The 17952-nt window shown below is 47.0% G+C and overlaps 1 protein-coding gene across 1 annotated transcript in view; it reads right to left on the bottom strand.

The window, feature by feature from the left end:
* Positions 1–288: 288 nt before the first annotated feature.
* LOC119965036 (E3 ubiquitin/ISG15 ligase TRIM25-like) overlaps positions 289–17952 on the bottom strand; it is a 67828-nt gene continuing 50164 nt past the window's right edge. Inside the window, exons 7-8 of the mRNA XM_038795248.1 lie at positions 1642–1776; positions 289–561 (exon numbers count right to left, since the gene is read on the bottom strand). Coding sequence (XP_038651176.1) covers positions 497–561; positions 1642–1776 — 200 coding nt within the window. The 3' untranslated portion in view covers positions 289–496. The remainder of the gene's footprint in view (positions 562–1641; positions 1777–17952) is intronic.

Raw genomic sequence — 17952 nt, 5'->3', positions numbered from 1 at the left:
AAATCCCGAAACTAAGTGATGTCACGAAGAATACAATATCAGAATTAATTTTAACAATTTTAGGGATGTGTACCGACAATAAAATGCTGGAAATACAGGTTCAGTGAATTTGGTTTTAAATGTGTGTAAATTTGCCAATAAGTCGGTGACCTCATGAAATGACAAAGTCCCAGTGTTGTAGTTTAACTGAACTCGGATTCTGTTGTTAGAGGGAAATGGTCGCAGGCGAGTGACATGGGAATTATGGCGGGCCCAGAGAGAACCAAAGCCACAATATATGCACCAAGATTTATTGCTATTCCCAAGACCAGAATTTCCCCCCTCCCTCTCCGCACTCTTACTGGCAATCCCTATTACCCAGTAATCCCCATTCGTCTCACATCCCAGGAATGGGATCCTGAGGAAAAGCTCTGGGAACAGAGAACTTGAGGTCGATCTTTAAACCTCCCTGGATGAGCTGGGTAGGGCTGTTTCTGTTTAGTCCATGTTACTGATCTCAGATCATCAGACAAACCAAGTTGCAGTTTGCTGTCTTGGGATCCAGACTGAATGAGCTTTTCCCTAGAGAGGAGAGAAGAGATTGGTAAAACAGGTTATTCCACTCAGATCAATGATTGACAACTGCAGGGTAAGAGAGTCATTATTTCCCAGACACAGTCAGGCCCATATTACCTGCCAGACTGTATTCTTCCCAAGTCAAATAAAATAATAATCACTTATTGTCACAAGTAGACTTCAATGAAGTTACTGTGAAAAGCCCCTAGTTGCCACATTCCGGCGCCTGTAAATAAATAACCTTCAATCAGAATCCCTGTTCAATAGCAGTGTGTGGCTCCCAGTGCTGTACACTCAGTGCAACACTGCAGTGAGTCTCACAGTAACAGTCAGTTTAATTACACAAGCTGCTGACGCTGAACACATTCTCCCAGATACAATTACCTGAATGTTTCACCTATTGGGTGTGCCACAGTCAGCCTTGGACCGCAATTTCTTCCTGCCCAGCCAATTAAGAGCCAGCCAGTGTAAAACATGTTCTGTGAAAGTCTGAGCGCTGCCAGTGAGAATGAGAAGCGGGCAGGCGCCAAGAAAGGGAGGGTGTGGGCTGACGTTTGTAACCCCCCCCTAGTGAAGTATCACCCCACCAGGTGGCTGCGAACTGAGTTCACAGCCACCACCGACCATTCCCGACAGGCAAAACGCGGTTAGAATCACGCCGTCAGGAACCCGGCCAGTTTTCCTCGGAGAATTGCCCGCGGGAGCCTCGGACAGTAGCCTCCTACTCTCACTGCGTAGACCGCGCATGCGTGTAATTTGTGGCGATTCTCCAGGGATCGGAGAGTCGCGGGAGCAGCGTCGGACTGGATTTCAGCGTAACCGCCCATTCGCCGATCGCGATTTCGGCGCCGAGGCTCGGAGAATCCAGCCCCCTATTCCTGACACTTAAACTAATAGAGAGCTGTGAGGAGGGAACGGGGCAGGAACTCAAATCTCATATGCTTAACTGAAGAAAATATCACCGAGAAAGAAAGGGTTAAATGGAAACAAAGGATTAGTAGAAAAACAAAGGGTAATTAAAAAACATGAGAGGGTTTAAATATAAATTAAAGTCAGTGTGATTCCTGTGTTGGATTACAAACTCACCTTCGGATATTCCCGCATTCCCACTCATCCCCATGGATGGCTGGAGGATGTTCCCTGCGTCAGCGACTGCTCCAGAGGAGCTGTGTGGGGAAGGAGGTACGTTCGATGGGCCCCTGTAATTGGTGGGAGCTGTCACTGTAAACAAAGCACACAGTGATTGGGAATTGTGACACAGAGAGGTCCACCCTCTTTCATATTACACAGTGGTGGGTTCTAAATTTCATCCGTATAAATTCCTACATTACAACAGTGGACTACACTTCAAAAATAAAACTTCATTCTAAAGACATTTGGGATTTCCTGAGGTTGCTCCATGAATAAAATTCTTCTTTTATTTTAAACATACTGACATGTCTGTGAGAGAGGGTGTGCCTTTAGGAAACATTCTGATTGACGCAGGATTCTCCATCGGCCAATGCTGAAATCAGGAAAGGCAATTGGGCGGATAATAATAATCTTTATTGTCACAAATAGGCTCACATAACGCTGCAATTAAGTTACTTCATTGAAAAGCCCCACATTCCGGTGCCTGTTCGGGTGCACAGATGGAGAACTCAATGTCCAAATTACCTTAGCGCACGTCTTTCAGGACTTGTGGGGAGGAAACCGGAGCTCCTGGAGGAAACCCACATCAACACGGGGAGAAGGTGCAGACTCTGCACAGACAGTGACTCAAGCTGGGAATCGAACATGGGACCCTGGCGTTGTGAAGCAACAGTGCTAACCACTGTGCTACCACGGCCACAGAGAAACCGCTGTGACACGGAAATCATGGCGGATGCTGAGTTCATGCCAAATTGCAATTCTCCGGTGCTTCGACAGTGGCGTCAATGCATTCCACTCCGCAAGTACAGTAAACGTCTGCATATCATTATTGGGCCTGACCCAGTATTCTTCGGGGCCTCCACTGGGGGGAATTCCCTGCCGACGAGGTTTACTTGTGCTTTTAAAAAATCGAGAAACAGGCACTGTGTCTGACGAGGGAGAGAGGAGGAGGAGGTAGAGGCACGACTTGGGCTGCCGGTCCTGACACTTGCCTGGCTGGCTGACGTGGGGTGCGCTGCCAGAGCCGGGGTAACCCCACCACAGGACTGGGGCGGTGTCCCAGCACGGATTGCCATTGCTGTGGCCTGCAAGGCAGCCATCTTGCTGCGCACCCCACCCAGTTTGACCTGGTTGGGCACGGGTGTATGCACTATGCTAAAAGGTTGCCTTTCACCCCCTGCAGAATGTGCATATTGGAATACAACCAGCAATGGTGGCCTTCCTCCTAGTCGCTGTAGCCCTGGGAGATGCAGTGCAGCTGGACGAGCTAGAGCTGCTCAAGGAGGAGAGCTGCAACAGCAAAGCCTGCCCCAGAGGAACAGGAGGCAGCGTTGAGGATGGAGAGCCGGCCGCCCAAACAGCCGAGGAGGAGGAGGTGAAGGAGGTGCAAAGGAGGCCTCGTGTGTATTGGCAACGCTTTGTAATTTGAGGACCTGCTGGACCAGGTATGCTGTCAAAGACTCTGGCTGAGCAGGGGGACCATGCAACATATCTGTCGGATCATGACGCACCTGGCATTGCACGGGAATGGGGGAGGACACCTTCTCCCACTGGCCGTTAAGGTGACTGCCGCCTGGACTTCCCAATGATGGTCGCCTGAACGTCCAGTGGCGGCCATGGAGTGAGTGGTTGAAGGCGTTAGTTTTGGCACTTATACACATTGTGGGGTAGCTCCGGCAGGAAATGATGCAAAAGGTACAGTCGGAGAAGGTCTTCCCAAGATTGGCATATCTACTGGCTACCAGACCCGACAAAAAACAGTTAAAGACCTGGCTAAGGATTGGCGAGGACCTGTGGCACAGCAACAATTGCGAAAAAGGCGGAAGCAGAAGGGTCGCTGCCAGAGGGAAAGCCCCAGATGGAGCAGTTGATGGTCTTCATCAAAGATGAATTTTGCCAGTAAAGGAAGGATGTACATGGTGAATGCTCGAAGTCCATTGACGGACAGTAGCATCTCTGAAAGGATTGATGGACCATGTAGAAAGGCACAAGGGGTGACGATACGTGAGTGTAGAAGCCAGGTATTTCTAATACACCTAATATAGGTAAAGATAGCTGTTTAAGCGTAAATATTAATCCCCAGTTTTAAAATTAAAGAAAACACATATTTGCAAACTCATTGTCATAGTTTTAAAGTAACACAGAAGTCTGATAAGCCAAACACTTTTCATTACATTTCCCCAAGGACAAGGGCTGAATCCATGGCAACGAGGTGGCAGCAGTGAACAAAGAACAAAGAAAATTACAGCACAGGAACAGGCCCTTCGGCCCTCCCAGCCTGCGCCAATCCAGATCCTTTATCTAAACCCGTCTCCTATTTTCCAAGGTCTACTTCCCTCTGTTCCCGCCCATTCATATACCTGTCTAGATGCTGCTTAAATGATGCTATCGTGCCCGCCTCTGCCACCTCCGCTGGTAAAGCGTTCCAGGCACCCACCACCCTCTGCGTAAAAAACTTTCCACGCACATCTCCCTTAAACTTTCCCCCTCTCACCTTGAATCGTGACACCTTGTAACTGACACCCCCACTCTTGGGAAAAGCTTGTTGCTATCCACCCTGTCCATACCTCATAATTTTTAGACCTCAATCAGCTCCCCCCTCAACCTCTGTCTTTCCAACGAAAACAATCCTAATCTACTTAACCTTTCTTCATAGCTAGCACCCTCCATACCAGGCAACATCCTGGTGAACCGCCTCTGCACCCCTCTCTAAAGCATCCACATCCTTCTGGTAATGTGGCGACCAGAACTGCACGCAGTATTCCAAATGTGGCCGAACCAAAGTCCTATACAACTGTAACATGACCTGCCAACTCTTGTACTCAATACCCCGTCCGATGAAGGCAAGCATGCTGTATGCCTTCTTGACCACTCTATCAACCTGCGTTGCCACCTTCAGGGTACAATGGACCTGAACTCCCAGATCTCTCTGCACGTCAATTTTCCCCAAGACCCTTCCATTGACCATATAGTCCGCTCTTGAATTTGATCTTCCAAAATGCATCACCTCGCATTTGCCTGGATTGAACTCCATCTGCCATTTCTCTGCCCAACTCTCCAATCTATCTATATTTTGTTGTATTCTCTGACAGTCCTCCTCGCTATCTGCAACTCCACCAATCATAGTATCATCTGCAAACTTGCTAATCAGACCACCTATACCTTCCTCCAGGTCATTTATGTAGATCACAAACAACAGTGGTCCGAGTACGGATCCCTGTGGAACACCACTAGTCACCCTTCTCCATTTTGAGACACCTCCCTTCCACCACTACTCTGTCTCCTGTGCCCAGCCAGTTCTTTATCCATCTAGCTGGTACACCCTGAACCCATACGACTTCCACTTTTTCCATCAACCTGCCATGGGAAACCTTATCAAACGCCTTACTAAAGTCCATGCATACGACATCTACAGCCCTTCCCTCATCAATTAACTTTGTCACTTTCTCAAAGAATTCTATTAGGTTTGTAAGACATGACCTTCCCTGCACAAAATCATGCTGCCTATCACTGATAAGTCTATTTTCTTCCAGATGTGAATAGATCCTATCCCTCAGTATCTTCTCTAACAGTTTGCCTACCACTGACGTCAAGCTCACAGGTCTATAATTCCCTGGATTATCCCTGCTACCCTTCTTAAACAAAGGGACAACATTAGCAATTCTTCAGTCCCCCGAGACCTCACCCGTGCTCAAGGATGCTGCAAAGATATCTGTTAAGGTCCCAGCTATTTCAACCCTCGCTTCCCTCAGTAACCTGGGATAGATCCCATCCGGTCCTGGGGACTTGTCCACCTTAATGTCTTTTAGAATACCCAAAACTTCCCCCTTCCGTATGACAACTTGACCGAGAGTATTTAAACATCCATCCCTAGCCTCAACATCCGTCTTGTCCCTCTCCTTTTTGAATACCAATGCAAAGTACTCATTAAGAATCTCACCCATTTCCTCTGAGTCCACGCATAATTCCCTCTTTTGTCTTTAAGTGGGACCAATCCTTTCTCTAGTTACCCTCTTGCTCCTTACATACGAATAAAATGCTTTGGGATTTTCCTTAACCCTGTTAGCCAAAGATATTTCTTGACCCCTTTTAGCCCTCTTTATTGAGCGTTTGAGATTCGTCCTACTTTCCCGATATTCCTCCAAAGCTTATCAGTGTTGAGTTGCCTCGATCCTATGTATGCTTCCTTTTTCATCTTAGCTAGTCTCACACTTTCACCGTCATCCATGGTTTCCCTAATCTTGCCATTTCTATCTTTCATTTTCACAGGAACATGTCTGTCCTGCACTCTAATCAACCTTTCCTTAAAAGACTTGCACATTTCAAATGTGGATTTACCCTTAAACAGCTGCTCCCAATCCCCATTCCCTCGCTCCTGCCGAATTTGTTATACTCTGCCTTTCCCCAATTTAGTACTCTTCCTTTCGGACCCCTCTTGTCCTTGTCCATGAGTATTCTAAAATTTACGGAATTGTGATCGCTATTCCCAAGTAATCACCGGCTGAAACATCAACCACCTGGCCGGGATCATTCCCCAATACCAGGTCCAGTATGGCCCCTTCCCGAGTTGGACTATTTACATACTGCTCTAAAAAACTCCCTTGGATGCTCCTTACAAACTCTGCTCCATCTACGCCTCCAACACTACACGAATCCCATTCAATGTTGGGGAAGTTAAAATCTCCATCACAACCACCCTATTGCTCCTACATTTTTCTATAATCTGTCTGCATATTTGTACCTCTACTTCATGCTTGCTTTTGGGAGGCCTGTAGTAAAGTCCCAACAATGTTACTGCACCCTTCCTATTTCTCAGCTCAACCCATATTGCCTCAGTGCTCGAATCCTCCATCGTGCCCTCCTTAATTACAGCTGTGATATCATCTCTGACGAGCAATGCAACTCCTCCACCCCTTCTACCTCCCTCTCTATCCCTCCTGAAGCATCTATACCTGGGATATTCAGTTGCGAGTCCTGTCCTTCCCTCAACCAAGTCTCAGTAATACCAATAGCATCATATTCCCAGGTACTGATCCAAGCCCTAAGTTCATCTGCCTTACCTGCTACACTTCTCGCATTAAACAAATGCACCTCAGACCACCTTTACGTTCTTCATCTCTTCCCTGTCTATACTTCCCCTTAGTCCACATTGAGTGTATTGTCTCGTACCTTACTGGCTTTTGTTGCTGCTTCTTTACTGACCTCTAACTTCCTAATCTGGTTCCCATCCCCCTGCCACATTAGTTTAAAACCTCCCCAACAGTGTTAGCAAAAGCACCCCCTAGGACATTGGTTCCAGTCCTGCCCAGGTGTAGACCATCCGGTTTGTAATGGTCCCACCGCCCCCAGAACCGGTTCCAATGTCCCAAAAATCTGAACCCCTCCCTCCTGCACCATCTCTCAGCCACGTATTCATTCTGACTATTCTTGAATTTCTACTCTGACTGTCCCGTGGCACTGGTAGTAATCCTGAGATTACTACCTTTGAGGTCCTACTTTTTAAACTTATCTCCTAACTCCCTAAATTCTGATTGTAGGACCTCATCCCTTTTTTACCTATATCGTTGGTGCCTATATGCACCACGACAACTGGCTGTTCACCCTCCCCCTTCAGTATGTCCTGCAGCCGATCGGAGACATGCCTGACCCGAGCACCCGGGAGGCAACATACCATTCGGGAGTCTCGTTTTCAACCACCGAACGCCTGTCTACTCCCCTTACATAGAACATAGAACAGTACAGCACAGAACAGGCCCTTCGGCCCTCGATGTTGTGCCGAGCAATGATCACCCTACTCAAACCCACGTATCCACCCTATACCCGTAACCCACAACCCCCCGCTTAACCTTACTTTTTAGGATACTACGGGCAATTTAGCATGGCCAATCCACCTAACCCGCACATCTTTGGACTGTGGGAGGAAACCGGAGCACCCGGAGAAAACCCACGCACACACGGGGAGGACGTGCAGACTCCGCACAGACAGTGACCCAGCCGGGAATCGAACCTGGGACCCTGGAGCTGTGAAGCATTTATGCTAACCACTATGCTACCGTGCTGCCCAATGGAGTTACAATTAAATCCCCTATGACTATAGCCCTGCCAGTCTTTTTCCCGCCCTTCTGTGCAGCAGAGCTAGCCACGGTGCCATGAGCCTGGCTACTACTGCCTTCCCCTGGTCAGTCATCTCCCCCAACAGTATCCAAAACGGTATACCTGTTTTGGAGGGAGATGACCGCAGGGGACACCTGCACTGCCTTCCTGCTCTTTCTCTGCCTTTTGGTCACCCTTTCCCTGTCTCCGTCACCAATCCTAATCTGTGGTGTGACCAACTCACTGAACGTGCTAGCTACGACCTCCTCAGAATCTCAGAAGGTTCTACTGTTCTCACGCCGTTCGAGATTAGGGCGAATCACATCCCATGACTTATACAAACTGGAACATTTTAGACTATGTTGCCTTGTTTTTAATAAATGGACAGTTAGAACATCGAATCAAATATATATTTGATTCCAACATTCTCAAAACAACAATTTTATAAAAGCAGCATAATTTACTTTACTAGATTGAAATAGACGGTTTGAATTATAGTTTGGAGTCATGTCCAGCATGACATGATGAGATAGCATGAGGTCTCCATTGTTGCAGTAATCAGGTCAGCATAAAACCAGTTTTTGCTAATTTGATAAAGCACAATATCGCATTCTTTAAAATGCACAAGTAGGCAGACAGGCAACAATTAGAAGTAATGTTACATATTGAAGATGGACAGCTTGCCATCAAATCAAATGTGTTTGAGTCTAACCCAAACCAATTAGGATTATATTGGGGTGTGATCAGATCACTTAAGACAGATATGAAATAGTATAACAACAGAAGATTTTGCCGCCATTTTGGAGAGTTAGGTTAGGGTTAGGTTAGAGAGAGAGAGAGAGAGAGAGAGAGAAAGAGTTTTAGGATAGTTTTTGTTGGTAGGTTAGAAGCATCTATTCTTTGATATGAACTATTAACTGTCTCTCTGTATTCATATTTCATTTTCAGACTTTGACTTCAGACTTTGACTTTTAAAAGTTATGTTTCGAGCTGTTCGTCTAAGAAGAGAATTCCTATGATTCTTTGAAAGCTTCAAATTGTCTACGAAATGCCTTTTAATGACTTTCAAGTTGTAATCAATGGAAGATAAATAAAACAATCTTATTTGCACCTGACAAGTTTTAACTCAAATTTCTACTGAGTTCCAGTAATCGCAAGTGCAGCTGGTAACCTTGAATTAATGGTTTCAAAATCCCTCAACTGACACAGTCGAAATCCAACAGTGAGGTGGAGAAGGTGGTGTTCGACCAGCGCGATCAGATCATATCTTCGGAGGCGGAGGTGAGGATCCTGGAGAACCTATGCAAGTAGCTGAGAGTGAAGGTTGAGGAGCAGGAGAACAGGTCCAGGCGGCAGAACCTGTGAATCGTAGGTCTGCAAGAGGATGTGGAAGGAACGAGAACCATGAATATGTGTCAACGATGTTGGCATGGTTAGTGGAGGGAGAGGAGGGGTGTGCTTCCTGGTCAAGGCCCCAGAGATGTACAGGGCCCACAGGTCTCTAAGGCAGAAGCCGAGAGTGGGGCAGCTGCTGTGGGTGGTGATTATGTGGTTGCGCAGGTTTGTGGAAAAGGAGAAGATCTACGATGGGGCCATGCAAAGGCGAGACTGTGAATGAGAGGGGAATCCTGTCCAAATATGTCAGGACATTGGTGCGGAGCTGGCGAAGAGGCATGCTGGATTCAACAGGGCCAAGGTGGTGGTGTACTGAAGGAAGATTCAGTTTGAGGTACTGTACCCAGCAAAATTGTGGGCCACATTTGAAAGCCGGGAGTCTTATTTTGAAATGCCAGAAGAGGCCAATTACTTTATAAGGGACCATAAACTGGGGGAGAACTGAAAGGTAGTGTGAGATGGAGGAGCTATCTCTGGAAAGGTTGGATGTTCTGGCTATTGTTTGCTGCCGGAATTTTTTCTTTTCTTTGGGGAGTTCTAAGTTTGCGAGGGTTAATCGCATCCCCCCCTCACCCCCCCCCCCCCCCCCGTTTGGAGGGGGCAATTTTGGATGGTTTTTCTTTGCAGGTTAGGGGTGTGTATGGTGGGGCCCGCTGGGTGGGGTTGCTGGCTGAGGGTCATTCAGGTGGGTAGGCGGGTCGTTTGCACAGGCTAAGGAGGGACTGGTGGGGGGAGAGGAAAAGGGGTGTGCCTTCGAGTGGGAGTTGCTTTGTTCACACAAAATGCTGGTAACGGAGGTGAGGTGGGGAGTAGGCCGCGAGAGGTGGCCAGGCTGGGGCGGGTCGCAACGTGGCAGAGTTGAGACTGAGCACGGTCATGGGCGGAGGGGGGCCATCTTGGATGGGACCGGTTTAGGGCGGTATTAGAGGAGGGTAAAGCAGGAGGAGGATTATGGCGGATGATAGAGGGGACTGGAGGCGTAAGCCTCTGGTAAGATTTGTAATGTGGAACGTCCGTAGATTAAATGAGCCGATAAGAGGTCTCAGGTTTTTGCGCACCTGAGGAGTTTGAAGGCAGAGATGATCTTTTTACAGGAGACACAACTCTGGGTGAAGGATCAGGTGAGGTTGAGGAAGGGATGGGTGAGACAAGTACTTCACTCTCGGGGTGCGGCCATTTTGTTGAAAAAAGGACGGGGTTTGTGGGGGCCAACAAAGTCCGGGACCCGGGGGTAGATATGTGATTGTGAGTGGGGTGTTGGAGGGGACACCGGTAGTGCTAGTGAACGCTTATGCGCCGAATTGGGATAATGAAGGGTTTAGGGGGTACAATTCCAGACTTAAATATGCACCAGTTGATTATGGGTGGAGATTTCAACTGTGTGACGGAACTGGGAATGGACAGGTCGAGCCCCAAGTCATGAGAAAGTTGAGGATGGCAAAGGAATTGGGAGTGTTGATGGAATGTGTGGAAATGGTTGATCCATGGAGGTTTAAGAACCCAATGGGGAGGGAGTACTCCTTCTCACATTTGTATAAGGTGTATTCGAGAATTGATTTCTTTGTGGTGAGTCGAGCGGTGTTGATGGGGGTTGAGCGGTCGGAGTATGTGGGAATTATGATTTCAGATCATGTGCCGCATTGGCTGGAGGTGAAGTTTAGCTCGGAGCAAGTGCAGAGGCCAGGATGAGGCTGGATTCACGTCATTTGGCAGATAGGGGCTTTTCACAGTAACATTATTGAAGCCTTTACTGTGACATAAGCAATTGTTATTAAGGGCTTTTTGTGAAAAGGTGAAGTTGGTGATTGGGGATTACGTGGAGCTGAATCAGAAGAGAGAGGTGTCAGCGGCTACGTTTTGGGAGGCGTTGAAGGCGGTGGTCCGAGGGGAGATTATCTTGTTCAAGGCTCATAGGCATAGGAGGAGGACAATTGCTGGACGAGATATTTGAGGCGGCTCCCACTAAGGGGTTGTTGGCTGAGAGGAAGAGGTTGCAGGGCTAGTTCGATAGGTTGACAATGGAAAGGCAGGCTTCCGCTTGTGACCATGGAGTGATGGTCACATAAAGGGATGTTCCTGTTCAAAGTCACAGAAAAAGGCTCTTTTTTACCCAGATCGGGTGGAATTTTGATGAAAAGGCGTAGGTGAATTTTAGAGGAGTAGTTTACCCTTGGAATGGTATGTCTTCTGATCACCGGACCTGGCAGAAAACATTGAGAGGTTGGCTGGAAAGTTGAACAGTCTTGTGCTTCACTATAGTCTCTTCCAGCATGCAGGCGGGGGAGGGGCAAGCTGTAAGGCCCCAGATACAGGAACTGATGACTTTTATCAAGGAGGAATTCATAAACAGAGGAAAGAAATACATGAGGATCATGCAAAGGCCATTGCAAAAGCTGTGGCACCCCTGAAGAGTACTTTGGAGCGGATGGAGGCGTGTTTGGAGGTGCAGGGGTCGTAGATTCGGGAGATTGAGAAGTGATCTCGGACCACAGTGATCATGTGGTGGCTCTGGAGGTGGAGGTGGGGCTCCTAGGAGGCCTTTGTTACACGCTGAGGGCAAAAGTGGAGGAGCAGGAGAATGCCTCGAGAAGCAGAACCTGCGAATAGTGGGCCTGCCTGAAGGAGTGGAAGGTTGTGAGTGCTACGAGGTATGTCTCGAGGATGCTGGTGGGACTGGTGGCAGAAGGGGTACTGATAAGGCACCTGAAGTGGACTGAGCGTATAGGTCTCTGAGGCAAAAGCGACAGCTGGGGAGCCGCCGCAGGCGGTGATTGTGAGACTCCATAAATTTGTGGAGAAAGGGAAAATTCTACGGTGGGCCAGGGAGAAGCGTAGCTGTGACTGGGAGGGAAATAAATCCGGATTTATCAGGACATCGGAGCCGAGTTGGCAAAACGACGGGCAGGTTTCAACAAGGCCAAGGCGGTGCTGTACCGGCGGCAGATCAGGTTTGGGGTGCTCTATCCGGCGAAATATGGGTGATGTTTGGAGGCCGGGGAGTATTATTTTGAGACCCCAAAAGTGGCGAAGACTTCATTGAGGAGCATAAACTGGGGGAGAACTGAGTGGATAATGCTTGGGAACTGGGGTGTCTGGCACTATGTAATGTTTGGGAGCATATTTGAAGTGGGTTGTAGGGATTTTCGCCTTTATTTGTGGCGGGGGGGGGGGGGGATTTCTGTTCAATGTTGAGATTGTAAGAAGTTGTAGGGGTGAAACGCTTATGTGGGGATGGATGTTAGCATCCCCCTCCTGTTTTCTGGCACTGTTTGTATTTAAATCTGTTTGTTTGCTTTTGGAGAAGGCTACCTGGAGTTCAGGAGAAGTCCTTGTTTGGGTGGGGAGGGGAAGGACAGCAGGAGGCCTTCTTCTTTGAGCTTTGAGCTCAGGAGTGGGGGGGGGGGGCATTAGGATGTGCCTTGGGCAGGACAGCCACACTAGCAGGTTATCATAAAATTATCATAGAATTTACAGTGCAGAAGGAGGCCATTCGGGCCCATCGAGTCTGCACCGGCTCTTGGAAAGAGCACTCTACCCAAGGTCAACACCTCCCCTATCCCAATAACCCAGTAACCCCACCCAACAACTAAGGGCAATTTTGGACACTAAGGGCAATTTATCATGGCCAATCCACCTATGGTTATGCTGTGTGAACGGAAGTGAGGTGGTGGGGGAGAGAAGGCCAAGAGTGGTGGCGGGGGAGGAAAGGGAAGTGGGGGGAAGAAGGGGAAGGAAAAAGTGGGGGCGGGGGGTTCTGCAACGCGGCAGGGGGGAGAGATGACATGGTCAAAGGCGAGAAAGGGGCATCTGGGATGGGCTAGGTTACAGAGTGGAATTAAATGGGCAGGAGTTAAGTGGGAAGATGACGGGCGGCAGAGGGGATTGGAGGCGCAAGCCTCCAGTAAGGTTGGTGACGTGGAATGTCCGGGGACTGAATGGGCCGGTTAAAAGATCGCGGGTGTTCGCACACCTCAGGAGCTTGAAAGCAGGGGGTGTCTTTTTGCAGGAGACACACCTCGTGTGAAGGATCAGGTTAAGTTAAGGAAGGGGTGGGTCAGGCAGGTTTTTTCACTCAGGGTTTGATTTGAAATCGAGGGATCTGTGGCAATTTAATGAGCAAAAAATGGGATCGTGAGTGCGAAGGAGGTGAGGGATCCAGGTGGGAGATATGTGATTGTGAGGGGGCATTGGAAGGAGCACAGGTAGTGTGGTAAATGTGTATGCCCCAAATTGGGATGATGTGTGTTTTATGAGGCGGTTGCTGGCAGCAATCCCGGATTTGGCCACGTACCAGTTGACCATGGAGGAGATGTTTAACTGTGTCCTGGAGCTGAGGGTGGATAGATCGAGCCCCAGGTCGATGGCTAGCGTATGAATGGCAAGGGAGCTGGGGGGGGGGGGGTTTATGGAGAGGATGGGTATGGTGCATCCATGATGCCTTCAGAACCCAGGGGGAAGGGAGTATCCTTCTTTCACACATCGATAAGGTGTATTCGAGGATTGATTACTTTGTAGTGAGTCGGGAGGTTTTGGTTGGGGTGGAGGGGGCAGAGTATGCGGGGATAGTTATCTCAGACCATGCACCCCTTTGGCTGGATATTCGGTTCCGTACGGAAGAGAGCAGAGGAGTAAAGTAAATAGAAGATAGAAGATTAAGGTAAAAGCGTTAAGAGATGAGTTCCTCTGGAGAAAGGGAATTCAGATTTTCTGTCGCCGTGAGATAGGCTAACGGTTAACTGTGATATTTGTGAGCTGTGAGAATCTGTTTTGTTTAACCAATTAATTTTAGTCAAAGCATGAAGTGGGTTATAATTTTTTATCGTCTGTCATTCTGAGTCAGAGTCGGAGATTATAACTTAAGTGATTTTTGTTGAGATTTCTCTACTGAACGAAAACATCGGAAATTACAATCAGTTTAAAAGAAAGAAAGTGCCTTTATGAATAAAAGTCATTGAATATGAATAAGTTTTTAGATTACGTGAAAAGACATAAATGGCATCATGCCAAGTTCTCCGCCCCTTAGATTCTGCAGGAAACATTAACTATTTCAGTAGACAGTTGAACTTTTCTGAATAGACAAAGAAAAAATTTACGTCTCTAAGAATAGCTAATGCCTATAACATCAATCATTGGAAATTGACTTAAATGTGTGATATTCATAGCCCCCTTCCAGGGATGTTTTGCTGCTTCTAAAATACTCTTATGGTGCATCTTTGTCAGCTTTGAAGCTTTGGCATTGCAGTCCCACTCGGCATAGATGGGGGCTGGTTCCCAATTATGATAATCATTTGAATGAAGGAAATGAGTCCCTCGAACACTGGTTAGCAAATAGAGGGATAGAGGCTATCATGCAAGGGGCCAAGGAGCATTTAGCCCCAGGAAGGATGTACCGCAACTAGCGACACCTGAACCTATTAGGCAGACCACTGCAAATTAGGAGCGGTAATACATTGCATTGATAATGGAATGTTTATAGAACGGTCTCAAATACGAGCTCACCAGATGCAAAATTTAATAACTCCTGAGCCTGCGCCCGATCGCTCTGTGTCTGTGTTCTATGCTGGCAGCTGAACGTTAACCCTTAGAGTACCACTGCAGGAAGTATTACAAAAGATTAATGACCCTTGGGCACAGCTATTAAAACACCTGATAGAGTCCAGATGAGAGAATATAGTAACCCATTGCACGGCTTGGTATGCTCGTGAGGATGAGCACGCATACAATTTACAAACACACAGTCACTTAGGGAAGCAGACTTCATTGCATATCACTCCTTTTTATTTTTCGGTGTTGTGGGATTAGGAATGTTAGTACAGTTGACCCATAGTCCGAGGGACCTTTTTAGGATGGGTTTAACTTCAGAACCCATTTAACATTTGCTGTAAGACATCCCGCTAAGGAAAAGCAAATAGGAGAAATGATCAAAGAGGCCAAAGGAAAAAAGTAATACATGGGATGTATATTGAAATGGACGGACGAAATTGCCTGATAGAATTTTATGGCAATCAGGAGGGCAGAGTGACCTGGAAAGAGGAGCAATGGCCCGCTACATTTGAAAGACAATAACCTCCCTGAGTCAACGCTGCAACACTCTTGCCCGCGCCCTCGGAAGCAGAACATTTGTATGATTGTGACTGTTTACAATTGGTTGAAGCCATCACAACCCCTCAACCTGATTTATTGAGTCACCCACGAGAAAATCCAGACATCATCTTTTTCACCGATGGGTCAGCAAACAGACCAAATGATATGGCCCTCCTGGCCGGCTATGCAATAGTAACTCCATTCGAGATATTGGAAGCTTTTGCTATGCCTTCGGGAACGTATGCTCAAGCGGCCGAATAGTTTGCCCTTACTAAAGCATGTATTCTAGCTAAAAATAAACAGTCAATATTTATATGATTCCTGATCCGCTTTTGGGGCAGTACATGATTTTGGCCAAATTTGGAAAAAACACGGGATTCATAACTTCTTCCGGCCAACCTACTAAACATGCTAAATTGATTTTAAATTTACTAGGTGCTGTTCAGCTGCCCAGCAAGGTTGCCGTTTTAAAGTATGAAGCGCATACTACCGCAGACGATGAAGTCTCATGCGGCAATAGATTTGCTGACAAAATAGCAAAGGAATTGGCTCTCAAACAGGAGCCACAACTGCAAGCGGCCTGCAGTTGAACTTCCATCCACCATAACAGAACCAAAGTTAAAACAGGCACTTTGGAGGAGTTTAAAAATTCAATTCCTGATGTAGTGAGAACTCATATGGAAGAACAGAGGGTTAAAACTGCGAGATTTATTGGATAAGCATATGGATGATAATGGCATAGTGTAGGTTAGATGGCCTTTAGTTTTTGACTTCCCATGTCGGTGCAACATCGTGGGCCGAAGGGCCTGTACTGCGCTGTATCATAAGAACATAAGAACTAGGAGCAGGAGTAGGCCATCTGGCCCCTCGAGCCTGCTCCGCCATTCAATTAGATCATTGCTGATCTTTTGTGGACTCAGCTCCACTTTCCGGCCCGAACACCATAACCCTTAATCCCTTTATTCTTCAAAAAACTATCTATCTTTACCTTAAAAACATGTAATGAAGGAGCCTCAACTGCTTCACTGGGCAAGGAATTCCATAGATTCACAACCCTTTGGGTGAAGAAGTTCCTCCTAAACTCAGTCCTAAATCTACTTCCCCTTATTTTGAGGCTATGCCCCCTAGTTCTGCTGTCACCCGCCAGTGGAAACAACCTGCCCGCATCTATCCTATCTATTCCCTTCATAATTTTAAATGTTTCTATAAGATCCCCCCTCATCCTTCTAAATTCCAACGAGTACAGTCCCAGTCTACTCAACCTCTCCTCATAATCCAACCCCTTCAGCTCTGGGATTAACCTAGTGAATCTCCTCTGCACACCCTCCAGCGCCAGTACGTCCTTTCTCAAGTAAGGAGACCAAAACTGAACACAATACTCCAGGTGTGGCCGCACTAACACCTTATACAATTGCAACATAACCTCCCTAGTCTTAAACTCCATCCCTCTAGCAATGAAGGACAAAATTCCATTTGCCTTCTTAATCACCTGTTGCACTTGTAAACCAACCTTCTGTGACTCATGCACTAGCACACCCAAGTCTCTCTGAACAGCGGCATGCTTTAATATTTTATCGTTTAAATAATAATCCCGTTTGCTGTTATTCCTACCAAATGGATAACCTCACATTTGTCAACATTGTATTCCATCTGCCAGACCCGAGCCCATTCACTTAACCTATCCAAATCCCTCTGCAGACTTCCAGTATCCTCTGCACTTTTCGCTTTACCACTCATCTTAGTGTCATCTGCAAACTTGGACACATTGCCCTTGGTCCCCAACTCCAAATCATCAATGTAAATTGTGAACAATTGTGGGCCCAACACGGATCCCTGAGGGACACCACTAGCTACTGATTGCCAACCAGAGAAACACCCATTTATCCCAACTCTTTGCTTTCTATTAATTAACCAATCCTCTATCCATGCTACTACTTTACCCTTTAATGCCATGCATCTTTATCTTATGCAGCAACCTTTTGTGTGGCACCTTGTCAAAGGCTTTCTGGAAATCCAGATATACCACATCCATCGGCTCCCCGTTATCTACTGCACTGGTAATGTCCTCAAAAAATTCCACTAAATTAGTTAGGCATGACCTGCCTTTAACGAACCCATGCTGCGTCTGCCCAATGGGACAATTTCTATCCAGATGCCTCGCAATTTCTTCCTTGATGATAGATTCCAGCATCTTCCCTATTACCGAAGTTAAACTCACTGGCCTATAATTTCCTGCTTTCTGCCTACCTCCTTTTTTAAACAGTGGCGTCACGTTTGCTAATTTCCAATCCACCGGGACCACCCCAGAGTCTAGTGAATTTCGGTAAATTATCACTAGTGCATCTGCAATTTCCCTAGCCATCTCTTTTAGCACTCTGGGATGCATTCCATCAGGGCCAGGAGACTTGTCTACCTTTAGCCCCATTAGCTTGCCCATCACTCCCTCCTTAGTGATAACAATCCTCTCAAGGTCCTCACCTGTCATAGCCTCATTTCTATCAGTCGCTGTCATGTTATTTGTGTCTTCCACTGTGAAGACCGACCCAAAAAACCTGTTCAGTTCCTCAGCCATTTCCTCATTTCCCATTATTAAAACTCCCTTCTCATCCTCTAAAGGACCAATAGTTACCTTAGCCACTCTTTTTTGTCTTATATATTTGTAAAAACTTTTACTGTCTGTTTTTATATTCTGAG

This window comes from Scyliorhinus canicula, chromosome 4, assembly GCF_902713615.1.
Source record: "Scyliorhinus canicula chromosome 4, sScyCan1.1, whole genome shotgun sequence".
In the NCBI taxonomy this organism is placed as follows: Eukaryota; Metazoa; Chordata; class Chondrichthyes; order Carcharhiniformes; family Scyliorhinidae; genus Scyliorhinus; species Scyliorhinus canicula.
The sequence above is the reverse complement of the archived record's forward strand: the minus strand, read 5'-3'. Positions and strand labels throughout refer to the sequence as shown.